Source organism: Spodoptera frugiperda, chromosome 24 (genome assembly GCF_023101765.2).
Source record: "Spodoptera frugiperda isolate SF20-4 chromosome 24, AGI-APGP_CSIRO_Sfru_2.0, whole genome shotgun sequence".
NCBI lineage: Eukaryota > Metazoa > Arthropoda > Insecta > Lepidoptera > Noctuidae > Spodoptera > Spodoptera frugiperda.
The window spans coordinates 884,041-911,902 of NC_064235.1; the positions used below are offsets into that span (position 1 = coordinate 884,041).

General features: G+C 36.6%; 3 protein-coding genes across 5 annotated transcripts; 1 reads left to right on the plus strand and 2 right to left on the minus strand.

The window, feature by feature from the left end:
• The first annotated feature begins 288 nt into the window (after positions 1–288).
• On the plus strand, positions 289–8,619 carry LOC118278664 (UPF0669 protein C6orf120 homolog). 3 transcript variants are annotated; one of them, XM_050703785.1, is made up of 5 exons: positions 289–609; positions 1,212–1,303; positions 2,208–2,354; positions 5,185–5,320; positions 6,402–8,619. In XM_050703785.1, the coding sequence occupies exons 1-4, from the start codon at positions 377–379 to the stop codon at positions 5,298–5,300; spliced, it is 588 nt and encodes a 195-aa protein (XP_050559742.1). In that variant the 5' UTR covers positions 289–376; the 3' UTR covers positions 5,301–5,320; positions 6,402–8,619. The 3 variants fall into 3 exon arrangements, with proteins under 3 accessions (XP_050559742.1, XP_050559741.1, XP_050559740.1); XM_050703784.1 differs by having other exon boundaries at positions 5,185–5,300; XM_050703783.1 differs by having other exon boundaries at positions 5,185–5,287.
• A 622-nt stretch (positions 8,620–9,241) lies between these two features.
• Positions 9,242–14,138, minus strand: LOC118278638 (thioredoxin-related transmembrane protein 2 homolog). The gene is made up of 4 exons (XM_050703789.1): positions 13,753–14,138; positions 12,215–12,478; positions 11,406–11,540; positions 9,242–10,691 (listed from the first exon to the last, which is right to left on the minus strand). The coding sequence occupies exons 1-4, from the start codon at positions 14,043–14,045 to the stop codon at positions 10,583–10,585; spliced, it is 801 nt and encodes a 266-aa protein (XP_050559746.1). The 5' UTR covers positions 14,046–14,138; the 3' UTR covers positions 9,242–10,582.
• Positions 14,139–15,035: 897 nt separating this feature from the next.
• LOC118278771 (zinc finger protein 91-like) lies at positions 15,036–27,476 on the minus strand. Its single transcript, XM_050703832.1, is given in 4 exon segments — positions 15,036–17,693; positions 19,988–21,103; positions 23,612–24,988; positions 27,169–27,476. Coding segments are annotated over 4 exon segments (3,912 nt in total). The 5' UTR covers positions 27,355–27,476; the 3' UTR covers positions 15,036–16,460.
• Between the last annotated feature and the right edge of the window lie 386 nt (positions 27,477–27,862).

A 27,862-nucleotide genomic window follows, 5' to 3' on the forward strand; every position in this document is an offset into this window, starting at 1 on the left:
TTCAGTTATTGATAAAAATAGATGAAGGAATTTGGCTAAGCTGACGTGAATATCTGGCTCATGACGTAGGGCGCCAGGCCGTCTCTTTAATGTATTAGGACTATGAAATCACTTAAAATTATTTAAAAGCAGGCATTTTTATTACATGTATAGGTAAAACATAGTAAGTCTTTCAAAACAATTATTTCTGATTTTATTCACTTCTCAACGCAAAGTTGAAACAACCTCTTTGTAACAATTGTCAATTTCTGAACGAAAATGTAAACTTCAAAGTTCTGTCAATGTCAGTTTGACATTCCAATCGGACGTTTTGATTCGGTGCTGTGCATTTTTGCAGAAATTCCGTTTGCGATTTATTATTTGGAAATATAAAGCAATGCGTAGAGAATTCATCTTAGTTTTGTTAGGAATTATATGTGTATCGACATTAAGCTCGCTACTATCCGGTTATGTCCAAATTGAAACGGATAAAATACTTTTAGACACAGTGGTAGGCGCTGTAGGAGCTGGTAACTTTTCTTATTGGCAATTGATGCATATAGGACCTCTTTTGGTGGAACTCACTTCTCTATCTGGTGATGCAGACCTTTACGTGTCCGATACGATCAGGTATGTGGTCAGAGAACCTTGTGTTTACGTGCAAATTGTACTTTTCCTAACCTCTGAATTTGTGTAAATATTTTTATGTTTAGTGATGAAAATGTTGATATTATTGACTATTATTATGTTGGTGACTTTAGTCAATTAGACTTTTTGATGGAGATAAAGGTTATAGTTTTAAATGTAAATTGTTCTAGACAATACAATTATATCAGCCATCAGTACTGTATACCAGTTTTTATAAAAGATAGTCATCCCAAGTATTATTTATTCACTCTGCCTCTTCGTCATTTGTTAAACTTAGCTATAGTTACCATTTGTATGAGTTTTTCTTACATTAGAAATAATTGAAACTAAATCAGATTCAAAATTCTGATTGGCTGGCTCAAATAAACCAACCAATTAGATACCGGTACCGATTCCATTAGGTAAAATAATTATTACTCACAATGCAACTCCTTATGTCATGTCTATGTGAATTTGTTTGTTTGTAAATGCATCTATGACAGATAAAATCTAAGTTTTTATTAAAGTAAAAAGAAATAATCTATTTCAACTCTATCAAAAGTCTGGGAACAAAAAGTCATAACATTTTGCTTTATAACTTCCAGGCCAAGTTACGAAGTGGACAAGAACAACTTCAGCTCCATAACCTGCGGTTCAGACTCGGTCTTCATTCCATCAGACTTTCCCAGACCAATTGGTAAGTAAATGTCAGATTAATATCTCGACGTGAGACCTCACATCTATGATGTATGGGTCTCACGTTAAGATATAGGGCCACTTAAACAGTGCACTAAAAAATTCAGCCTGAAAAATTGTTTATGGTAAGCATCCACAGGCCCGCATCATATGTATCGCATGCAACGGAATTTAGTTTGTTTTGTATAGAAACTCATATAACAGCGTCCATTGATCCGCATCGTACTAACTGCATCATCGGCAATGCCTATGGACTCTTACTTTAGTTGGATTGTTGAATCCTTACTTGAACACAAACAACACAATTTTTATCCCACCTCATTCACGCAGCAGAGGTACAACATCAAAACACACACTCAACACGCAACAACACACTCAACACATGCTTCACTCCTCTACGAGAGCATCTTAAGATTTGTCGACTTGTCAGCTCCCGCAGTTTAAATTTGAGCTGCCAGTAGCTTAGTATGAGTTGTGTGTCGTGTATGTGCTTTTATGTTTGTATGAATTTTATTGCCAAGTGGGAGGCTGGTACAGAATACTGCATGGTGAAAATACATCTACAGGCGGAAATGAAAACTATAAATTTATTGTATGTATGTAGTGTAGCATGATTTGACCTGATTGTATGCTATATCCTTTCAGAAAAAAATGTACTGAGGTAAGTTTAAGTAATGTAAACTAACATAATGTCAGCATTCAACATTTTTCTTTTTTCTTGCTCGTTCTTCTCCATTCAAAGCTTTGGAACGAGCATCTAGCTTCACTAGCGGATAGACTGACAGGCTGTTATTTATTATTTATTAGTTGACATATCAAAAGTACCTATTTATGGTTTAATTGGAATAAATGATTTAATTTTGACTTCGTCTTAGAATTACATATATTTTTTTATAATATTCCAGGTATCGGTGTATTCGGTCACTGGTCACATTATCTCTCGGAGTACAGCATCCAAGTGTTCCTGGATGCTTCAACGGTCCTCAGCGAGGAGCAGGTGATGGCTATTGAGAGAGCTCACCAGGGGATTGGTGAGGGGGAGAGAAATTTAGGTAATTCATTTCATTAATTTAATATAATGGTTTACTCTTGTAATTGATTGACCCAGTAAACTTGTATTTTAATGGTAAAAAATTTAAATTTAAATTAAGTAGTAAAAATGTAGGTACATAATAAGTAAATAATTAAACTGATAAGCATGCATGAAAAGACTAATGAAGACTGTTGATGAAACAACACTGTTGACTGTTGATGAAGTGAAAGAGATATGTAAAAATCATAGCAATTGGTGTTACATTGTCTCTACCTACCCAACCTATTTGCTGTGTCTATTCACACTGAACACTCAGTAACACACAGGTTTTCAATCAGTAAAATTCTTGCTACAAAAGGACAGTAGAAAAATTCAAATATCCCGATTATAATGTAACAAATATAATTAAAATAAATGAAACATAATATTAAATACATTCTTCTTCACATGTAACAAATAATAACAAAACAATTGAGTATAAATAGAAAAAAAATCGCAGTTTTTTATGAAAATGCAAAATTATCAACTGTCGACAAAAACCAAATACTGATTTAGTAATTGAAGTGATATAAAATACTTACGTATTTGACAAAAAATAAGTATAATAATTTTATTTTCTTAAATTTAATTCATCAGCCATCCATTTTCTCAACTTCTCTCTTCATCCTGCCATTTTAGAGAAAATCTAAAATCTTTATTTATTCAATAAACATGGAACATTTAAAGCTTAAGTTCTATTAATCCTTACCTTTTTGTTAAAAGAAAAATCGGAAGACTCTTTGTCTATCCGTCGAGTGCAGTGCGGGGCGAGGCCTCCGCCATTTGTCCATTTCGGCATATTTTCCACTTATACATAATACTTGCTCACATTACAAGATAGCACTGATTTCACTTAGAATTTACAACAAAAAATCTTTTATTTCCAAAATTTACGAACTTTTTTCTATAAAACTGCCCATTTCAAGAACTTTGCACGCACTTTGATGTCACAAATTTTATAAGACTTATTTTTCGATATTTTTCACGATTTGCAAACGGCACTTTGCATATTTTTCAACTTTTCGTGATAAAACTTTTCGCACATGATTTCTCGTATTAATTTCCTTGTCTAATTATATTGGACACTATTTTATGCGGTTTTTAATTATACTGCACTTTATTATAACTATTAAATAGCGAATTTAAATTAAATAAAAATTTCCTTTAACTAATGGACTCCCGAACACGAAAATGCATTCACAAAACTGTTACAAGAAAATGTAATAACAATAAAATGGCCGCGCTAAAAGTTCGCGCCAACTAACAAAAATAAACAACGCGCATCTCTTTCGTGCATATTGACAAGAAGCGTGCAAGAAAGAGATAGCTTAATGTTTCATTTGTGTATAGCACTTTAACTCTTCAGTTTTAAGAAGTAAAGACTATTATTCTGTAGGAAATAGGAATTTGGCAATTATCCGACTAAATTGTAATGGGAAAATGTCAATGGGTAATGCGTACATTGCAGTGTGTCTTTTAATTTTGCCGGATTATTGAGACGAGGTAGATTTTTCTAGCATGTTTGAGAATAGTGGTAGTGTAGACTATGGTATATGGAAGGCTATGTTCCGGCAACATATATATTTTTTTATGTTGCAATGTCTCTCAAAATTTTGATGTATAGGATAGAGAAATTTTCCGGTGACATATACACTAAAATATTGAAATTACCAAAAACCTATTTAATTAATTTAAATACTGTCGTATTTAAATTTAAATTAATACTAAATGCCCTTTCTTTCTCCTAAGAATTTTATATTTTGCTGTGCCCGACAGAATCCATAATATTGTGATTACCTACCTAAATACTGTATTTTCTAACACCTATGTAAATTATGGATGCAAAAAATACTTGAAAAAATATTAAGTATTTAAAAAATGTATGTGTTCATTTTAGATTTGTGCCCGATATAATTATAATTTTTGAAATTATGAAAACTCTGGGTGCGTCTGCTATGTTCGCCCTAGAGTTTACTATGTAAGAGGGCAAATATCTCATCATAAGTTTAATCCCCGGGTAGGGCAAAGGGTAATTTGTTTTGCCCCACCTATTATTAGGAATTCTCATTAGAATAAAACTATTTCCTATGTCTAGTTTTCATAATTCGGTTTGATAATGATGATGGTGTGAAAGCTAACTACCAGTCTAGCTTCTCAAATTGAGTGGGACTGCGGACGGCGAGCAAGGGATAGCTACCCATGCTCGCCGCCCGACCAGAACCAAACCCAGTAGGGCTGATGCCGACTAGAAGCTGCGGACTGCCTAGCAGGCTTACCGAAGCTCCGGCCCAAAAAGCAGGAGTAGAAATAGGGTGGTTTTTAATCAGTAGGAGACTGACACTCCCTCTCGCCGCGCCCAAGGCGAGAGAAGTAATTTGATGATCCCCCCCCTCTTAAAAACAGCTTCTGTCAGCTGCTTCGCCCGCATTCCTGTGGGATGAAAAGTAGCCTATGTATTATTCCAGACCATAATCTACCCCTGTTCCAAATTTCATCACGATTTTTTTCAGCCATTTTGACATAATTGAGTAACAAACATACACATTACTTCCTCACATACTTTCATATTTATAATACATGTGATTATGACTGCACGGCAGCGGTCTAACAGGTAGTGGGTTCGATTCCTGCACACAGCAACTCTTTGTGTGCTCCACAAATTGTTTTTTCAGGTCTGGGTTTCATGTGTAGATATGTGAAATTGTATGTTTGTAAACGCACCCACGAGAAAATACTAATGTGGGGAACGTTTATCAAAAAAGAAAAATATGAGTAGGACAACTGCAATAACAATGTCTGTTTGTCACCAGACGCTGAGAAGAGAAGAGAGAAGCCGGCAGCCCGGAAAGCTGACGAGGAGCCGAAGCCACGGTTCCTGAAGCTGCTGAACATCCTCGATATGATATTTGAAATGTTCGTCCTTTAGGCAAGCAGTCGATTTTTGTAGTTAGTTTTGTTTTTAAACAAATTTTTGGGAATTGGCAAATGAATTGCTGATGGTAAGCGATCAACGCCGCCCATGGATACCATAAGTGATGTAAGATTCTAAATAACGTTTTAACTAAAAACTAACCCTTGTTAGTTTTTTTTTTCTATGGTGTAAACCGGTAAACGAGCAGATGCTTCACCTAATGGTAAACAATCGCCGCCACCCCTTGACAGCAGAGGTGTTACAAGGGCCTTGCGCTTTTGGGCGTTAGGAACTTAAGCGTTGTTGGGGAATCAGGGATTGGGCATTTATTCCCATGGTGACGTGGACAGAAGAACTAATAAAGACCGGCTCGAATAAACCAACCAACTAGAGCGCTGGACGTGTTCTTGTTTTGATTAATTTAAACTTAAAATTTAAAATTCAGCAACAGCAGTCAGCTGAGCTAATTGTAAACTGACACATGCGTACTGCCATCTGAACAGGTCCGCTCATACTGTTGTGGTTCTTTCCTCTAAAGACCACTACAGAATCAACTTGCACGGTTCTCTCACATTATCCTTTATTTCATTGTCTGGACTTTAAAACAGGTAAAACCTCTGAGTTTATTTCGGCATTCCTTCTCAGAGTAGTCAGATAGGAAATGCCGGCCTCATCTAGCTATTTGAAATATTGACGTGTAAAAGTGTTATTTTATAACCTATTTACAGAAATAAATATCATTTATCATTTAAAGCAAAGTCGTACTAAGGGTACTGTAGTCATTGGGAGATGACTGTGGGAGCAGACAGTAGGTAGCTGATTGCACAATAATGACATAAATTAATTACTATGTTATCGGCTTACTCATGTAACTGTTTGACGAGGAACTCTACTAGTTTCAACCTATGCTCAGTCAGGCTCATATTCATGAGCTAGCATTCCGCGAACACGACGCGGCGATTGTCACGCTGCTACTGTCTACTACTACTAGCATGGCTTGAAACTAGTCGAGTTCCTCGTCAAACAGTTGCGTGAGTAAGCCGATAACATAATAATTAATTGAGTATGTCTCACGAAAGTTATAATAAAATTATGACATAAATTCTTTGATTCCAGGGTCTTTGGTGGTATTATCAACTTCTACGTCGATTGAACGTCCCACGCGATGAAATGTGAAAAACGGTAGAAGTGATAAAATACTGAAAAAACTGAAAAACTTGAGACAATGTGTGATTTTTTTATATATTACTTCCAAATATTACAACTACTGTGCTTCCGATACACAGTGTAGTGTGAAATGTAAGATTCTAACATTTTTGGAGGAGTTTAGTAAGTTTTTGCGTTGCCTAGATGGCGTTTGTGTCGATTAAAGTCTCTTCAGTTTTAGTGATACGTAAAAATGGAACAAATGAGTGCTGCTTTTTTAAAAGGTGTGTCTTTACTTGTTCTGTAGAGAACGAAAAGTATTTATTTTATATTTTAAAGTTAGGTAAATTATGTACCTATTACTCATTTATTATTTTGACTTACGAAATTTTAAGTATAGGAGTAGGCATTCGGATTAGGGCTGCTGTCTAATATTGTCATATAGATATCGTGTGTCATATATACCTACATATAAGGTGACTGGTAATTAGTGAACGATATTTAAACACGTGATTGTACTCATGAAATGAAATGAAATGATATTTATTTTGCAAATAGGTTATAAAATAACACTTTTACACGTCAATCTCTTAAATAACTAGATGAGGCATGATTATAAACAACTTTTCCGAAGAAACATTTTTTGTATAATCTTTCTGTTTCTTCGGAAAGTTGCTTGTAATAATGCAATCACGTGTTTAAATGTCATTCACTAATTACACTGTGTGACAAAAATGACCTCAATGAAAGTTAAATTAATTTGAATGGGATATTTTGTATCTACAATTAGCCTGTTAATAATCTGCATTTTTGAAAAGTTTCAGTCACCCTCAGTTTTCTTGCAACTGCAATACACTTTTTTTAAGTAAATGTGGTTGAAAATTGAATTTAATCAAGAAAAACAAGTAACACTTGGCTTTTATTCAGGATTTTCGGGAATATTTAGCGTCAGGTACATCTCTTTTGAGTGTCCAACAGTAATCAGCCAACATGTTCGGACTCCACTTGCCTTGGTACCGTTTTTCCATGTTGGATATATCCTGATGGAATCGCTCGCCGTGTTTATCACTATCGGCTCCCAAATTTTGAGGAAAAAAATCCAAATGAGAGTGTAAGAAGTGTATCTTGAGCGACATATTGCATCCCATATTCTTGTAAGCTGATATAATTAAAATAACAGTTTTTAACTTTGCGGCAATTCTGTAGTGCGTCAGGGATGTTTGCTGAACATCGCGTTGACTGCTTTTACACTACGATGCGTAAAATATGTCCCTCCCTGGTGCGTAGAGTGCGTGGCACAACAGCATCCTTTGCATGATCGCTAGTCGTCTGGATTGCGATTACATCAATCACTGCAGCGCCATTTGTCATGGGGTGGCGCGGCGGTGATTGTTGTATTTACTTTACTTATATTGTTTTTATTTTTCTTTTATAATTTGTTTCTGTATATTACTAACACTAGTCTATAAGAAAATTGTTACTAACTAAATGGACACCATGGTCTGAATTAAATAAATGATTATGATTAACTAATGATGTCAAATTACGAAGTTGACTTTTAATAGTAAGTTGACCGCAAATGTAACAAAAGTTATCAGGATGGTTTATACACACTCTGGGCATCTCATTACGATGTACAGAAACGACAATCACAAAAAAACTTTTTTTAATTTCAATAATTCAATATTAATTTATCGGGAACATACGTCGGTAAGCAAAATTCGCGTAATCAATTTAGTTTATATTTAATGGAAACTGAGGGTGATCGAACAAAACTAAGTATGAGGTTTATATGCGGGTAGGTAGTAGTGTTTAAAAAACCGACTCGATTTTGTTTAACAAAAATACTGTTTACCAGTGTTACCAGTCAGTCACTTTATACAAGACAGTATATTTGTTCTCTATTACGACGGACTTTAATGACATAAAACAAGATAGTAAAAATTTTAAATTGTGCAAATTATTTTATATCTATTTCATTGTATAACTGTACATATACTAAATAGCTTAGCTACGTGTACATAAAGCATGGTAGATGACTGATCAACTTCTCCTATGAGTGGTGTAGCAAAAACGACATGTTTTTTATGTAAAAAAGTAAGTGTTTTATTGTATAAATCTAGTATTATTATAATACTTACTTTTGTATCTAGTCAATAAATAAATAATGTTATTAATTTATTTGTATTTCTGTTGTTTTATTTATTACCTACCGGCCTAAGGCAGTTGTCCCACCGGCAACGATGAACGAGTAACGAGTAGAGCTAGAACTAGAAACGAGTGAAAACGAGTGAAATCAAAAACAAACAAGTGAAGCGAGCACTCGCCGGCAGTGTGAACAGTCAGCGATCAACTATTTGTATATGCATCTCTTTTGTTTACACGGAAAGTATATCTATTGTACGTTTCTTGAGCGAGAAAATAGCCGATAGTTAGTCGTTCACTCGCCGTTGGTGGGACAACTGCCTTATGAAGGCGGTTACTTCCAAGCTTCTCAATCCCCGATTTTCCAACAAATCTTAAATTCCTCACCCCCAAAAGGCCGACAACGCACTTGTAACGCCTCTGGTGTTTCAAGTGTCCATGGGCGGCGGCGATTGCTTGCCATCAGGTGATGAGTCTGCTCGATTACTGGCTTATACCATAAAAATAGCCTAAGTTACTCTATAGCACATCAGCTACCAATAAAAGTCCCGTCAGAATCGGTGCAGCCGTTTCAGAGATGAGCCGAAACAAACAGGCAGACACCACACAAAAAAATCCTGTATGTGTATCTCCGAGTAATATTTTAGGAAAAATAATACAAAATATAAAGCACGATCTAATAAAGATTTATTTACAAAAAACATTAAATAAACACAACACATAAAACATCAACTTATACTAAAAGGCAGTTACTTCAGGCTGCTTTTCTACCAGAGATGTGCTACGCTACGTTGCTGTGGATGTGTTTGGCTTCCACCAATCATATTCATTAGTACACATAGCTTAGCACTGGTGGAAACGGACTCAACTAAGCTATGTTTTTATATGGAAGATGCGTGCTATGGATGGCTTCTCTACTATCGATACATCGCATACTCGAGATGCACATCTTCCTCGCACAGCTACATAGTTTAGTATCAGTGGAAACGGTCACATAGTTTCACAGCTTAGCTATTACATCTTCGTAGCATAGCTACATAGCACATCTGTGGTGGAAAAGCACCATTAAATAGACAATCTATACAGTCTGCGACATAATATTTAATAATAATTTTATTGCATTTATACTTTAGATTCATAGATCATTAAGGAATTTAACGACATTATCAAAACATACAAAATTATAAAATAAATAGGTTGTAAAAAAAATTGGCAGCACTAAATTAAATATTACTATTATTAACAGATCTTTACATACTTATAATCATATTAAATAAAACTAGGCAGCTACTCCCGCGCATTGTCAGCAGCTGCTCGGCTCCTATTGGTCATAGCGTGAAGTTTTATAGCCTATAGCCTTCCTCGATAAATGGACTACCCAACACAAAAAGGATAATTCAGGTGATATAATTTTTATTGTAAGTTTATTACCTATATGCATCTATCTATACGCATGTCCAAAGATCTTTTTGATCCCTTTGACTGAATATTAGTGTCACATTGTTCTCACATAATTAAAGCAATCGAAACAATGTAACTAAGAATTGTATTGTGAACCTGATTGAAAAAGAGTAACACTTTGGAACGAGCAAATAGAGCAACTAGAGGACTGACCGACAGACAAACATTTTGCTAAATATAAAAAATATTTTAATATTTGCTTTGACGTTCAAAAGTGCCACTTTTTCGGTCTATTTAAAATTAATAATTTTGACTTTGACTATTCTAACTTGACTTCTAAAGTATCTATATAAGGAGTAGCACAAAAGTATCTGCCACAGCTTTAATATAGAGTAGAGTCAATGATTATTTAACTTCTAACTTCTTCACTATTGTAATCTTCAAACACAACACTACCTCTCATTAAAGCCGTGGCAGATACTTTTAGAACACCTTATATTATAAACACCATGCTTTTATAATTTGACTTTGCAGACAAGGCTTTGGTTCAGCAGCTGACGTCTTCCAGCTTATGATGAGGATGAAGTATGAGGTGGTGGTGGAGTCTACTCCTCCTTCTTAATGCTCTTGGTGGCTGCCAGTCTCTGCTTGCATTCCTGGTAGATGCCGTCCAGGTCGAACGCTGCCTTCACATTGTCTTTTGAGAAGAGGAACCTGGAAGATGTTTGAAGAGGTTTGGGTAAATCTATAGGTATATTTTGAAAAATAAAATAATTTGTTTTTGTATAGAATAGTCAGGCGTTACTCTGCGGAAATCTATACTACACTAAAAATACAATAGATTTCTAGTTTTTATTAATTATTCCGCTTGTAGATGTATGTTCAGCATGCAGTATGCTGTACCACCCTCCAACTGGCAATTAAATGCTCGCAGCACGAGGTGCAACATAACAACACACTCACGACGTGTTGCCCTCCCCACAGAGCATCTTTAGGAGGTGTATTTCATGATTTAAAGTAAAATACTCGGCCTCACAAAAAACCGACGTGAAACAACGCTTTCGTTGTGTGAGTGGGGTTACCGGAGACCCGATTCTCCCTTCCCAACACCGATTCCTCAACGACACTTAAATTCCTAATTCCCCCAAAAAGGCCGGCAACGTACTTGTTGGACACTTGAAACACCAGAGGCGTTCTCTGGTGTTTCAAGTGTCCATGTGCGGCGGCGATTGCTTACCATCAGGTGATCCGTCTGCTCGTTTACCGACTTACGGCGCATTCCAATAAACTACGGATCGTTAAATTTGCTTACGAGCCGTAGAATTTTGACACATTTTGTATGGAGCTTATGTCAAAATTCTACGGCTCGTAAGCAAATTTAACGATCCGTAGTATTGGAATTGGCCGTTGTACCATAAAAAGACTTACTTCTGCAGTTTCCCGGTATGGTCAGCCTGAGGTCTCCTCATCTTCTCCTGTCCCTCGGACAGCACCAGCACCGTCGGCAGCTGCCGGCTGGTCGGACCGTCCTGTACTCTGTACTTAGCTGCCGCTTCAGGGTACCTGGAGTGGCAAGTGGTATCATTTTAAGGCTTGTTGAGAGTTTAAAATGGGGGTAAAATAGATTTACGCAGTATACATCCACATAAAGTCTGGGAGAGCCATGCTTGGTAACTGCTAGACCGTCGCAACGGGAGGCATTTTTTTTGTGACGCAAATCACTCCGAGCCGGCCCATTCGTACCGAAGCAAGCATGCTCTCCCAGCTTGGAAGAGGAGGAAGTGAAAGAGTGATATGGCGATGCCACTAGTGTTGCTCGCGTGCGTCCGACACAAACCAGAATCGAAATCTCACATGTTAATTAGACAATAATCTTTATTTTCATAAGTAGCTTTCCGCGACAATCACCGCGTCGTGTGTCGGGGAATGCTGCTCATGAATATGAGCCTTTAGCATGGCCTGAAACTAGTCGAGTTCCTCGTCAAACAGTTACGTGAGTAAGCCGATAACATAATAATTTATGATCAGAAAGTCGCAAAGTGAAGTCAGGTCGGAACTACTGGTTCGATTTGAAAAAATCTTTCTTTTATAAGCCATTTACACAGGAAAAAGTTCTAGCAACAATTAATAAAAAAAAATTGGAGCCAATACCGGTGAAACCGGGCGGGAGTAGCTAGTCCCTTACACTATGGGACATTTAACGTAACTGATGTTGTGTAACTGAGTGTCACAATTACCTGCCAACATCAAGCTTTCCAAACTTCAAGTTATCCAAGCTATAGCTCGCAGACAGCTCAGCAAACACCGGAGCAAAGTTGACACAAGCTGGATGCCAAGCAGCATACAGACAGACTATCCAAGTGGTACTCTTGTGGTGTTTCAGCTCGTCATCCAGGACTTGAGGGCCTCTGAAGTAGGTTACGTGTTCCGGGCCCATGTATGTTGGTTCCGGGAGGAGTAGAGCTGATAGAATTAGGATGGCTCCGTAGGGTAGGCCGTATCTGGAATGAAATGGTGAGGTATGTTAATAAATTTTGTTAATTTCAGGAAAAGGAGTTTCTTGCTTGTTCCTCTCCATAGGAATCTACGCTTTGGAACAAGCAAATAGAGCAACTAGAGGACTAACCGATGGACATATTTACTTTGACGTTCAAAAGTGCCTTCCTATTCCCTTCGCTTCCTAAGGTGTATTTGAAATAAATAATTTTGACTTAAAAATAAAAAATAACTAGGTTTCATTATTAAATTAACTAAAAATCAGTTTACTCTAATCGAGCCTACTGAGTAGGCTTAAGCTGTGCGATGTCGCTGTGTCTGCGCATGCTGCATAATGAAGAGTCCCTCTGTGACTCGAAACTAGTAGATATTTTCTCCATTAATGTACTTGAGTAAACCATGATTTTTAATAAGAGCCCTACTTCAATATTCTGTATTCAGTATTTATAGCCAGTTCATCATCACATCAATAGCCTAAAAGTGGCCACTGCTGACCGATGACAATCAACATAAACAAAGACAGGTGTGACTTATTATAGTTCGCTGTTAGTGCTAAAAGGTGTAATTATTATCTCCATTGCAGCTGTGTTTGTAAATCTATTTATCACTTGTTTGTGAAGTATTCATTCATACAGTATGGAGATCACTCATATGACTTAAATGAAACTACAAGTAGTACTCATCCACAGAAGTATAATACAAGTAAATATTTCTACGATTTTTTTTAAACTAAATAAATAAATCAAGTATTAAATTCTGTGTGAACAGCTCCATGTACCTTGACCACAGAAGAGCTGTAATGTTGTAGGTTGTCTAGGAATATTACGGACATGTGGTGCTGCTGTTATTATGTATTATTTATAAAGAGTTCTGTATAGTATAGTTTGTAAAGATTGTTCAAATTAGCTCAAAGAGAATAATGAATTTTTGGCTTAACTGCACCTATTTCGCTCATTTTTCATATATGGTCAGCCAGGATTTGATTTAAATTAAGTCATAAGAGATCTCCCCATACTGTATAATTATACAAGCAGGCACTGAATACAAGTAAGGAGTGTAGTCTATAGATGACCAATGAAGCGTCAAATAACACAATAAAGTTGTTGACATATTACCAAATTCACAATCAGAATTTACGCCAATTTTGAGTAAAAACTGCTAAATTTAAAATGTATAGCATTTAGAGCTGTACGTTTAGCTTAAAAACTAGTGTTTAAAGTAAAAAAATCTGCAGCAAACCAGTTAGAATTTTGGTTAATGAGAAGAAATGGTTACTCACCTTATATCAGCGTAAAACCATAGAATTAAGTTAGCAATCTTCGTATAAACGAATGAAGACGACAAATAGTTAACCATAGTCACACTTCCCGCCTTCCTTGTCCTCAGCATAACGACTATAATTAGGAAAAATAATATTTCCGTTTCTCTACTGTCCAACTCACAGTCCGAACTAGGGAACAAAAAGTTGCAAATTATACCCGTTCTCTTACACGTAACGTAGGACATACTTAATATTATATTGAACCAGTAATATGGCTTTAATAATTGCCGTAAATCTGCTTTGTACGACATGGTTTTTGATTTAATAATTCAATTTTAATATTACGATTATAGCTCGCACTAAATAATGTCGTCCGGGCTGAGACGCTCTGTTTCACGAAGCGAATTTCTGTCCTATTGCTGTCATTGAGTGACAGATCAATGTTTGTCAAAGTTTATATAAAAAAATATTTTTTAATATAAACTTTGATATCTTAAAAAAGTAAAAATATAAAGCCATAATTTTTAGGGGAGGGGATTCGACCCCTACGACCCCGACTTTTGTTGATAAAATTAGATGTAGAACTCAGCCTTAACGGGTTAGAAGTCTCACCCCTATCACATTGTATAATGCAAAAATTGTTATATGGGTCAAATTATTTGATTACAAATATTGTAACTTTTCAGTTTTCAGTCCCATGCAGAGCCTATATCCTTTAGGCGAACTAGGCAAGAGTATAGGGCATTAGAGCCACGGGTAACTAGGAGGTTACTCTTGAAATGAATCAAACCTCAACTATTATTCAATGTCGAAACTCACCAATCGTAGCTGTTATAATATCAAAGTACTAGCTTTTTAGTTTTTTGGAGAAAAACCACTGGAATTTCTACCTCACAAAAATCACCCCGGTGGCCACCTTCTGCAACTGACTTCCGAAACCCCTAATAATTCAGAGTACCTACGGAATATAAAGCCAACTCAATACCATTTAATCCATGCAATACAGATACAATGGGCACTAGTGTTGCAACCCAAGAGTAAGAAATTTCATAATATCAATGTCGATTGACCTGAATTGGATTCAAGAGTAAACACCTGTACCCTTAGTACGAGTTTGCTTTACGTTGAACGGCAAGAGCGTGTTAGGCGCTCTGATGGGTCGGTGCGAATGAACCAACCAATCACAGCACCGAACACTCCAATTTCGATCTCGTTTAACGTAAAACCAACTCGTACTCAACCCTTGGGTCTCATGTAACAGAGGCTTGTGTAACGAGGCAGCTTAGGCAAGAAATAAAACCATTTCATACAAAAGATAAAGTAATTTAATACACCAGAAATGTAACATTATAATCTTATTTAACAAATATCTACACAATTAAATAATATCAATACCAACTAGATTTTTAATTACTATTTACAACTTGAGTCCATAAAGAGCTTAGTCTAGAAATTTTTGGAGGCATATCAGTAGACAAATCACCTGATATTAAAGCCTTGCCTTGCACTACGCTTTTTTTTTAAGTGGGAAAATCATCCAATGACTTCTCTCGCCTTGGGCGAGGCGAAAGGGAGTATCAGACTCTTACTGACTAAAATCTATCCCGTTCCTACTCCTGCTTTTCGAACCGGAGCACCCGGTAAACCCGCTAGGTAGCAGCTCCGGATCAGGCTTCAGCCTTACTGGGCCCCATCTTTTACACTGCTCTTAGATATTATACAGAATGACAGAGATATTATTGGAAAAATAGAAAAGAAAATCTTTTATGTTGAGAAAAGCCTACATGAAGCAAGTACAAAGAGGAGATGCCATAATGTGATTGTACATTGTGACACAAAAACACGGCCCTTTATAATATTATAAGTAAAAATGTGTAGATAGGTTATAAGCTCAGAAAGTGTCACATTAAAATGTGGACAATTGGCAACGTGTGTGTAGTATGGGACCGCTAGATGGGACATAGAGAGGGGCGCGGTTTGTAACGTCCCGCGCTCCCCGTAACGTGTCACGCGTTATGTTAAAGGGACATCCAGTTATGACATCTCTTTGTATTTGCTTCATGATCGCCAAAGACGGGTAGGGCAAAGTATTATTTTGTTTGCCCTCCCTGGGAAACGAAGTTTTGAATACCTTTTGGTAGTATACATGTCCAATACTATTATATGTAGATAATTAATCTATGAGTTTAACAAAATATTGAAAACATATTTCATAGCACATAATGAATTTGAGCAAAACTATACACAAAAATTACATCACTCTATTCTATATACATAAAAAAAAAACATTATTTAAATGTCCGCACAGATCTCCGAAACTACTGCACCAAATTGGATAATCCTTTACTATTTATTGTCAAGATATTATTATATTTAATAGAATAATGACCTGTTTCACATTTAGAAAAGTCTGTCTGTCAGACTTTTGTCAGAAAATTATAAATAAAAGTGAGTTTAAAAACATTTCGTCATTAAATACGAGTAGTGATGAATGACTAGCTTCTGCTCGCTTTCCCTTGAGATAAAAAGTAACCTATGTGTTATTTTAGCTCACAATCTACCCCCGTTGCAAATTCGATCTTAACCTCTTCAGCCGTTTTGACGTGATTGACACACACAAACTTACGCATTTATAATATTAATAAGATATTTGGTAGAAATATAGGAAGATTTTCTTTTACCAATAATCCGGGCAAATTAAAGGACAGAGTCTAAGTCAATAGGTTCTAAGGCCAGACTATGGCGTTTTCTTCTTGGGCCCTATGAGCCTTATCCATATGTTTTTTCAGCTCATGTTTCCTAACAAAATTCGCTGAACATTTCAGGCATGGCAATTTGAATCCCTTATTATGTCTACGTTTAGCGTGTTCCGATCTACGCGAAGCCGAAATGAATTTCTCTCCACAATCCTCACACTCATAAGGCCTTTCGCCTGTATGCCTTCGTCTGTGGTAAACCGCCGCCATCTTAGATACAAGCTTCGCGCCACAAATGTCACATTCGAAATTTCGAACGCGCGTATGAACGACTGTGTGTTCAGCCAGTCGCGCTGGGGTGTAAAACCTCTTTTCGCACCACTGACACTGATGGGGTCTTATATCCATATGGATCCATAGTATATGGTTTTTGAGTTGAGGTCTAGAGTTGTAAGTTTTGCCACAATGGTCACAGGTGAACGTGGCTGGGTCTCTGATGTTTGAGCGGCGGTTTCGAGGCATATCTTGCGTGTTAGGCTTAGCGTCAGGTTCGCATTGAGACCTATGTTCCCTATAACAGCCTCTATTTGTGAACTGCACCCCACAAGCTCGACATGTCCTAACCGCATGCATTTGGGAGTGATTCTCGAAAGACGCATTCCTAGGGAACGTCCTTCCGCAGTCAGTACAAGTTAACGCGCCGGCCTTATGAGCTTTTTTCACATGCTTTTTCAACTGAGCCTCGCTTGGACATAAAATAGGACACTGTTTACATAAGAATGTGACTTCATTGTGTATATTTGCCATGTGTTCTTTCATATCATTGCCTCTGACGAGAACAGAGCCGCAAATGAGACATGCTTCTTTATGCCCACTGTTTCGTAAGTGCATGTTTAGGTAATAAGGGCTTAGGAATCCTTTGCCACAGTCAGGGCAGCTGCATGTGGGCCCAGTTCTTGCTCCCCTAGGCTTTCGATCTACAGGCTTCTTCCCAACTCGATTTTTGATCCGATTTAAAATAGTTTTCGCGTCCGTTGTGTTATAATCTTTAAACGTCTGTATTGAAATGTCTGATGTTTTTATTATAGCGCAAACTGATTTCGTAGGAGGGAATATTGTGTTTGGTAGTGTGCCTATATTAATTATGGCTTTTCGCCATATTTTTTCCGAGTTTCTGACGAATATCCGGAATTCTTGTGCGGCGAGGGCTGTGCTGGCGCAGGCGACACAGGCCCCGACTGGTGTCAATGGTTCTTCTTTCATCTGAAAAGTAATAATGAGAAATAGTTAGAAATTTTGTTGCCTGTATCCTTAGTACGAGTTTGCCTGACGTTGAACGAAAACGAAATGAGAGTGCGGCTCTCTGATTGGCCGGCGCGAATGAACCAACCAATCAGAGTGCCGAACGCATTCTCGTTTAACGTAAAATAAATTCGTACTAAGCCCTCTGAATAATTAAAAAACTTAAGTAAATAAAATTGCGTCAGCAGTACGTCCTGTGATAACTTTTTAAATAGAATTTTCTCTATAGTTGATCTATTTGTTGTATTTTATTAAACCTAAGGGTGCTTTTCCAGAGATGTGCTATGCTACGTTGCTGTGGATGCGTTTGGCTTCCACCAATCATATTCATTGGTACATACACATAACTTAGCACTGGTGGAAACGGACTCAGCTAAGCTACGTTTTTTATATTGAAAGATGCGTGCTACGGATTGTTTCCCTACTATCGATACATCGCATAGTGGAGCTGCACATCTTCCTCGCACAACTAAATAGCTTAGTATCAGTGGAAACATATACATACATCACACAGTTTCACAGCTAAGCTATTACATCTTCGTAGTATAGCTACATAGTACATCTCTGGTGCAAAAGCACCGTAACGTGGTTATTATTTGAGAGCTTAATGTTTTAACTGTACAATTAATGATAGATTGAACCTTTTCATTTGTTTTTTATATTTGTTCGGTCGACGTTTGGCCACTATTTCGCCTGGTGGTAAGCGTAATGAGAGTAGATTTATAATTTATATTGTATCTCATAATAAGTACATTATTTATATTATTCTGTAGGTATTGCTATAGGTATAGAAAGACTAAACATATATCATCTACTTTTTTATGGAATAGGCGGCAAACGAGCAGACAGGTCACCTGATGGTAAGCGATCAGCGCCGCCCATGGACTGATTCCATGAAAGTAAACATAAAAATTAAACTATAACGAGATATATTTCAAACATATTTAATAAGAACATAAAATAGCATACACATATCCTTTTACAATCGACAAAAAGAAACAACTTAATCAATATTAATACAAAATTAAAACTAAATATTCCTTTGCCGGGTCTGAATAAAATTATCCTGAAAACTGCTAGCTAGATAGACTACGGATGGTTCACAGACCAAATAGAGTAGCGTAATGTCTTAAGGTTACTTTACCGCCAGATATGTGCTATGCTATGTTGCTGTGAATGCGTTTGGCTTCCACCTATCATATTCATTGTTACACAATAAACATAGCATAGCATCTAAAAGAGTGACAAATGGAGTTTCTTGCTCGTTCTTCTCCATTCGAAGCTACACTTTGGAACGAGCTTTACTGACAGACTATTACTTATTTCTTTCTTTGTTGACGTTTGAAAACTACTTACGGTAAGTACATATGATTTAATTGGAATGAAGGATTTGATTTTATACAAAAAAAAAAAACTGCTTCTGACTGGCAAGGCGAACAGAAAGAGACCAAGTCCACAAGTGGTCGCAAAAGGGTTGGTTGTATTTATCATTAATCCATTTGCGACCATTGGTGGATTTTAGGTTTGATCCAGTGAGATTAAGGTTTTTTCAACGTACCAACTTGTACCACCCGTAATCTAAAAGCTCACAACAAGATCTATTCTTAAGACAATTCAAATCGAAAACAGCTTAGCCGTTTTCACGCAAAACAGTAACAAATACACATTTTTGTACAATTATCTAGATTATAACAATAAGTTATTCTATCTACTTTAAAACGATTTCAATAATTATTGATAGTAGGTAAAACAAATAATGTAACATAATGGAACTTCTGCTAATTTAATATTCAACAATATTGGGTTTCAAAGCTCTTAAAATAGTCACCAACTGCTGTATTTAGAGACATTCAATGATTACTTAAACTATTCCTTAGTAACGATTTTGTTCCGAAAACAATTTCTAAGGACTGGGTTAAGTAACCATTAAATGATTCTGAGTACGGCGGTTAGTTTTATAACATGAAATTCGATATTTCAATGAGACACGATTGATTTTTATAAAAATTATAAGTATTAAGCTAATTAAATTAACGCATTTTAAAATGTTTTATTTTCACTATCTAACTTGGTACCAAATTCAAAAAGATACCCTCAAACCACCTTTTGGCAAATTCAATGATTCCCTAAATATCTTTTTCGATAGTATTCCGAAATCTCCGCGTCACCGGATTAACTTCACGTTTAGCGGGCATCACCTCAACCACGGAATAATGTACAGACAAATAATGCTTCTTCAATTCACAAGGTCTAACGAATCGAGCCGTACACTGATCACACGCATGCTTAAAGTCACTGGCGCCTCTATGCCGTCTTTTAATATGATCCAATCTTCGAGAAGACGAGAGGAACCTATCGCCGCAATGCTCGCACTTATAGGGTCTTTCTCCGGTATGAATCCTTAGGTGTAACTGGAATCCTAATTCCGTGCGCAATTGAGCTCCACAACCGCATTGAAAGACCCTTCTTTCAGGCACATGAGTCTTTTCGTGAGACCGTAAGTGAGCAAGCGTTGAAGTCCTCTTCCCACACGTTTGGCATACGTAGGGCAAAACGTTTAGGTGTTTTTGTATTATATGTATCCGTAACGACGGTTTTCGGTTATAAGTAACGCCACAATGGTCACACGTAAAGTTTTTAAACTGCACTGAAGGCCGATCGAGGAACTCGCATGTATTTCTATGGTATTTGTAGCATTTGATGTTTTCATAGCTTCTGTTGCAGAAAGCGCAGTGGAAGAGTGAATGGGCATGAGCATGAGCTCTTAGAGCCCGTTCACTAACGTAGCTGTTCCCACAATGATGGCAGGAAAACGCCAACTTTCTATGGTCTACCTCCACATGCTTTTTCATCAGATCCTCGTCCACAAACAGCTTGAAACAGGCATTACACTCGTGTAAATTTATACCATGTTGCGACGCCAAATGCTTAGCCAATTTCTTCTTAGGGACGATGAGTCTGCACTCCCTACACGCCCGTTTCAACGTATTCCTCAAATGATAATTCAAATACTCGGGGGTAGAGAACTTCTTCCCACAATCGGGACATTTACAAGCCTTCTTAGAACTATATTGCTGCCTTGGTTTACGAACTTTTTCAGGTTCAGGAATAGTATATTTCAAATTTAACCTATCAGCCGCGTCTTTTGTGGTGGGGACTCGGTCTATCTGGTCTTTTACGATGGTCTTATCCTCATTATAGAATATGAAGTATGCCTTATCTTCTTCGGTGGGTGGGTAGACCTGGGTGAGGTAGGTGGACCCTTCAGTCCAGTGGTGAGCGGACTGAGCGCAGAGATTCTTGAAGGTAATGGCTGCAAGGGTGTCGTCGGAACAGGTCCTGCATAAGCCGCAGGGGAGCGCTGGGTCCAACTCCATCTGAAACGACGTTTTCAATCAGTCCGCTCCTCTTGTCTTAGGTAGGCAACGTGGCCAGTCTTTGGTTTATTGGTGTATTGGTCAAATATTGGACGGTTTTATGATTTTAGTATGAAACTGATGATTCAATATACAAAGAGATAGTACTGATGTCACTGAAACTAGTTTAAAAATTATAATTTTGATTTTAAAGACAGAAGACAAAGATTTTGTATTATACACATTTTTAGTCATAAGTTCTGTTTCTGAAGAATATTAAACTTACTTCACGTCATATTAAGTCTATTTATTCCGTAAAGCGGTTTTGAGCTTCCTTCTAAAAAACAACTAAGTACTTAGATTAATTATTAACTTATTGCTACAGCAATAGAAGTCAAAATTGATTGCGTCAATGATAAACAAAGTATTTATAACGTCATATTACTTGTAATTATTTTGGCTAAGTACTGATTACATACAAAAAAATAACTACCGATTCCCATTTCAGGTTCAGTCAAAACTAGTTTTTCTGCCATCAACTTTAACATTGCTTTTTCCATTCCTATTCTATATTTCCCCATTAACATGCTTGACAATGTGTCTCTCGTACCCTCTGCGCGTGCTATATTTGGCGCCGCAATAACAAACGTACCTATCTACAATTTTATAATGAGTATTATCATGTTCCTCCAAATGGGCGCGACTAGAGAACTTCTTCCCACATTTATCACATTGGAAAATCCATCCAACAGTGTGTCTTAGCTTTATATGCATTTTAAGGCAATTTTTCTGTGTATACTGAGCTTTACAATAGTCACAAATGTACTTTTGTTTGACAGTTTTATGTTGGGTACATATCTTTTTATGGGCATTAAAGCATATTTTATTCGGGAGTACTTTACCACATCCACACAAAGCAGCTTTATGTTTATTCATATGCTGATTTAAGTGCCCAGAAGTAGCGAAGGTTTCGTGACAATCCAAACACTCCTGCTGACCTCTTTTATGCTTTTCTCTATGCGCCAAAAACGCTGATTCCTTTTGAAAACTCTCCAAACAAATCTCGCAAGCGAATACATTAACATTATGAGCTTTACAATGGTCCACATAGGACTCAAAATCGACTATCCGAGAGCAATGCCTACATATTTTCTGCCGCAAATTGCTTATATGTTTATTGAATTTAAAGTAGTTGTAGAATGAGACACCGCATTGGTTACACGTCATTTTTGTTCTTGTTTTATTTGATTTTACTTCATCAAAGTTTTCAGAAGTAGGGATGTGTAAGGCACGGTGTTTATATATCATTTCTCTTCTTAGTCGCATTTTGAAGGCTCTTAGAGCTTCCTTACGCGTCCTAATCTTATCTCCATGGCACCTAGACGTATCTGTATACTTTTTAATATCACTGCCGACTTGTACATAGATATTTTTGGCTTTTTTCGTTGGTTTTAAAGTGACTAAGAAGTCTGTGATGTCATTCCAGCGTTTGGCTGATTCCTTGCATAGTCTAACGAATGGTAGAATCAATTTTAGTTCTTGATTGCATCGGCCGCAGATTCTGTTAGGCAGCGGTGATGTGTTCTCGACCTAAAACAATGAGTTTTTGGTCTACAATCTTTTTTATGGCAGTCGGTTAAGAGGTCAGTTGAGGAGTAGAGCCGAATTCAATATTATTTTAGAGAAGATATTTTATAGTATGATATTGGTTAATTATATTTTTGTATCTAATTTCGAACGCAAATTTCTGTGGATGTGTCAACAATTTGTAAATGGTTTAGGGTGGTATGTGTCCGTTTCCACTGATACTAAGCTATGTAGTTGTGCGAGGAAGACGCGCAGTCCGAGTATACGATCTATCGATAATAGGAAACTATCCATAGCACGCATCCTTCCATATAAAATATAACTTGGCTGAGTCCGTTTCCACCAGTGCTAAGCTATGTGTACCAATGAACATGGTGTACACAGCAACATAGCATAGCACATATCTGGTGAAAAAGCACCCTAGCGATACTCAGAATGGGCATATGTTGTTATGAGGGAACATATTAACATACATATAATTTAATGTTACGATACATATTATTGTTAAAGTAGAAATCCCGTAACCGTAAGCCCCTGTACATAAGGTGTTTGTTAGTGTTGTATTCGAACCAAACATGTTGAATATCTCAGAAACTAGTAATTTTTGGACCAGGTACCCCAGGTCTAATTTTGTAGGAAATTAGTTGTATTATCACCTCTCGGGAGGAATACATCGATATTACAAGTCAACCTATATAAATCTTTAACCATGGAATTTTTATTTGCTCATGTCTTCAAATTTTTCTTATTTCGCGGACCATATTTTACGTTCCGCGGACCACTGCTCTATTGTATAGTAATCCAAAGTCTATAACCGGTACCAATTAAGCGATTCTTTATAAGACTCAGTTTATAAAACCATTAACATTTAAAGCGTCATACCTACTAACAATTTTAATCACCTATACCTTTATCATATCTCCTATCTCCAATTACTCTCCATTCTTCTCTCTAATCAACCTTAACTCTTGCTCTCGGGACCCTGGGAGCAGTATCAACTTCCTGGTGCTTCCTACTATGATGGAGTAACCCTCGACAGCTGCTGAAGTTCTCATGGCATTCACTACACTCAAATGGCATCACCTGTTCCTTTCCATCACCGTGGACTGACGAAACGTGCTTTTTCAAGCGATAAGGCAATCTGAACCGCGCAGGACAATAGGAACAGGCATGTTTTAATACAATTTCGGTCTCTCTATGACATTTTCTTATATGTTCTGATCTTCTTGAAGAAGCTGAGAAGGATTCCCCACAAAATTTGCATGTATAAGGTCTTTCGCCTGTGTGCAAACGTACGTGTTGGATATAACCGAGTTTGGTCTTTAACACGATGCCACAATGCCCACATTTGAACGACTCATTTGATTCGTGTTTCTTCAGATGAGTCGACATGTGTGCCGCGGCTAGTAACTTCCCACAGTAAACGCAAGGACGATGCGTAGTTTTCATATGGACTATCTGTATATGAGCTGTAACGAACTTCTTGCCCGCAAACTTCTTTTTACAGTAATCACAGATACACTCCGTGTCGGCGCTACCTCGCAACCCAACCCTGATGTTTTTATTCTTATTTTTGACGGGAATAGTGACTTTATTCTTAGTTTTATGTGTATCCAAGCGGGTTTTATCTAGGTTACAGCATCGTTTTACGTGATAGTGGTAGCATTTCAGGTTTCGGAATAATTCATCGCATCCTGGACACGTTTTTGGGGCATGAACAGTAAGATGAGCGTAGTATGCATGCTCGCTTTGGAAACTCCGTCCGCATTCGCCACAAGTACAGGCCCCAGGCGCATGGGCTTGCGAGAGGTGGAGTTTATACTGAGAAACATTATGGAACATAGCCGGACACTTCTTGCAACTATACGGAATTATCATATGTACATCTACGTAATGTGCAAGCAATTGTTCTCTTGTCATGATCCCGGCACAAATGTGGCAAGCTCGTTGGTTGTCCGAAGACTCCTTCAGATGTTGATGCAAAAGTTGGGCATACAGGAACCGCTTGCCACAACACGGACACTGACATTTTAAACCCTTCATATTGGAGCTTTTAACTTTTTGTTTTACTTGTACTTCTTGCGGTTCATTCCGTTCTAAATCTTTGAAAGAAATACTGTTTTCTGTTACTATAGCAACGATTTTCCCATCAGAACTGGCTTTGGCCTGGCTATGTATGCTGTCGAGGAGTTCCAGTGTGGTCTCCCACTGTAAGGCCGACCTGCGGCATTGAGTCCTGAAGTCTGCAGCCTGCAGTGCGGACACTGAGCATACGGAGCACAGGCCTACGGGCAGGTCATCGTCCAGCCGCACCTGCAACCAGGGTTCTAGTCAAGCGGCCAATTAATTTTTATGTTCTTCTTTAAAGCATTAACTGCAGAAAGATAACTATTGAAGGCAAGTCCTCCACTAACCGACGGTTACCAGTGACCAATGTGTTAATTAGTCATTATTGGTGTAAGATCCTTAAGTGTGTAGTCATATTCGGTTATAATATATGTGATAATTTTAATGCGTAGAACTAAGTGAAGGATGGAATTTAAATAATTGTTAACTAGAGAGTTATAATCTTAATTATTATGTTATCGACTTACTCACCAATAGGAGCCGAACAGAGCGTAACTGTTTGATGAGGAACTCGATAGTTTCACACTGCGAGAATCGCTAATTTCACGCTGCTATGTGCCACGGATTGCTGCTTATGCATATGAGTCTCTAGCATGGCTTGAAACTAGTCGAGTTCCTTGTCAAAACATTATGTGACTAAGCCGATAACATAATAAATAATTTAGTTTAGTATGTCTCACGAAAGTTATAATAAAAGTTAAATTCTTTAATAATGAAAACATTTCTGTGTTTTTGTAACAGTATTCTTGAATTAATCTCCCATTATTCGTCCTACTACACAGTATTTATGTTTTATTTTACCACCATGCAACAATAATTTTGTTAAAGACTTGACTAACATGCATAACTTAAATGAAGAATAACAATTGGGATGGCAACATGTTTTATAAATAGCATTATATTTCAAATATTTTCCTCATATACAAGTAAAACTATATGTATAAATGTAATCTATTATATTTTTATGTTTGATAAATATGTTGCTAAGCGCATATCTCAAAAACGGCTGAACCAATTTCATAGTCACAATTGTTATAGCTAGGAAAAGGTCCTTATGTAAGAAATATTAATAAGAATATTAAGAAAAATTTCCAAGACCGCGAAGTTTGTAAGGTCTGCTATTACCATATAATTATGAAAATTCTATCCTTAGATTGCCATTGTAGAAACCATTAATAAGTGTAATGGCCATTACACTATTACCTTATAATAATTTTCGGTAAACTACATTTCAAAAACCAACTTCAACCTCATCGTGAAATAATCACGCAAAAATATACATTCATACAGCTCAAACAGAAATACTCCTTCTATTTTGAAGTAGGTTAAAAATTATAATTAAGGAACCCTATAAAATTATAATTGCAAAAGTTTGAATTGTTCATGAATCTTGAATGTTCCTCATTAAAGCTAGTGACTGGAAAGAGTACCGATGGAGTTTCCTCCTCATTCTTCATCATTTGAAACTACATTTTGGAACAAGTACCTAGCTTTACTGACAGACAGACCAACAAACAACTAAGATATTTCAAAAGTGTCTAATTAAGGCCTAAATGTTCTATAAAATGTTGTTTTTGTTTCTGTATAAAATTGGACACAGATAGGTAGTCTGTAATATAAAGCCAACTTTTTAGTCTGGCCAATTGGGATATACTCTAATTTTAATTCTGTAATGAGGGCTACAGAAACCTGTGTACAGCAGTGAGTATTTCAGAAGATGGCGTTACTATAATATATGCTATATATATCAATAATATCAATATAATGTGACTGTGTTAATCTTTATATAAGTTTGTTATGTAAATACTGACTATGCTTTAGTAATAAGTATCCAAAATTTGATTTTGGTACAAGTTTGTTTTACAAAGATAGCTAACGATAGGAAAAAAATTTTTCGTTTTAAATATATTTTCGTTTATTTTCGTATATAAATATGGTTTACCGTTCTTCATAAGTGAACATTATAAATTAAAGGATTTAATAAGTAGGTAAGTTGATTGTACATCGAATTTATAAGTCATGTCAGATTCTTATTTATATGACGTCATAACCTAACTAACCTCGTAAACGGTACAACACAACGAGAAACGAATTTTTCAAATATTCTACTTCAATATTTCTATATTTCAACGTAAATTTATATTATACGTAACTAACTGACTTATTTCTAATAAATAATCAAGTAATAACATCAAAAGAGATGACAAAATATATAAAAAATATTTTTATAGTAAATCGCTACAGCCATTCGGCGCCATCTTGTAATCAACACGGCGGGAAGACGCCGTTCCGTTTTGCACAGAAAATAAACAAATCGTTCGATGTTAGACTTGATATTATGCAAAATAATCATGTTTATAATGTACCTGTACTCCTGTAATTACTTCCAGCAGCTCAGCAAGCGTCACAGGCTTGTCTCCATCCATCATCACAGTGTCTTCTAAATGAACTTGGCCCTCACTCGTGTCTCCCATACAAATTCGGCATCTATCTGATCCATCTCCACGCACTATATGGGACACTAACGCCTTTATATCCACTTGCCGGCTCATTGTCGGTATTTTATTGGAAAACCGAAAGTAATTCAGCAGTATTTTTATGAATTTCTTTTTAAAATAAATTCTTTACGTCACATGCGTCGCCGAAGTTTTATCAAACTGAATTTGACGTTTCGTTTTAGTGATGTCCAAGTAATCATTCGATTGTTCGATAGAGATATATTAGTTGTAGAATCGATTATAGTCGTCACATTTTCTATTTTAATCATTCTTACCATTATTACCATTGGAATGTTAGGACGTAAATAATTTCTCAAAGAAAATCTTAGTAATGAATCCTCACAAAATGAAAGAAATTACAAAAATAATGTACTTAACATAGACTTACACAGAAATTTAAAAACTATTTTTTTATGTAATAGTATATTTAAGTTTTTTAAAACATGTTCATGATATATCCCTTTTTAAATTTATTCAAACAGTAACTAAGTTTATAGAAAATATTGACTGTACTTTCAAATAAACTTGTACCTTGCAAGTTAATCAAACATTCGAATATAGT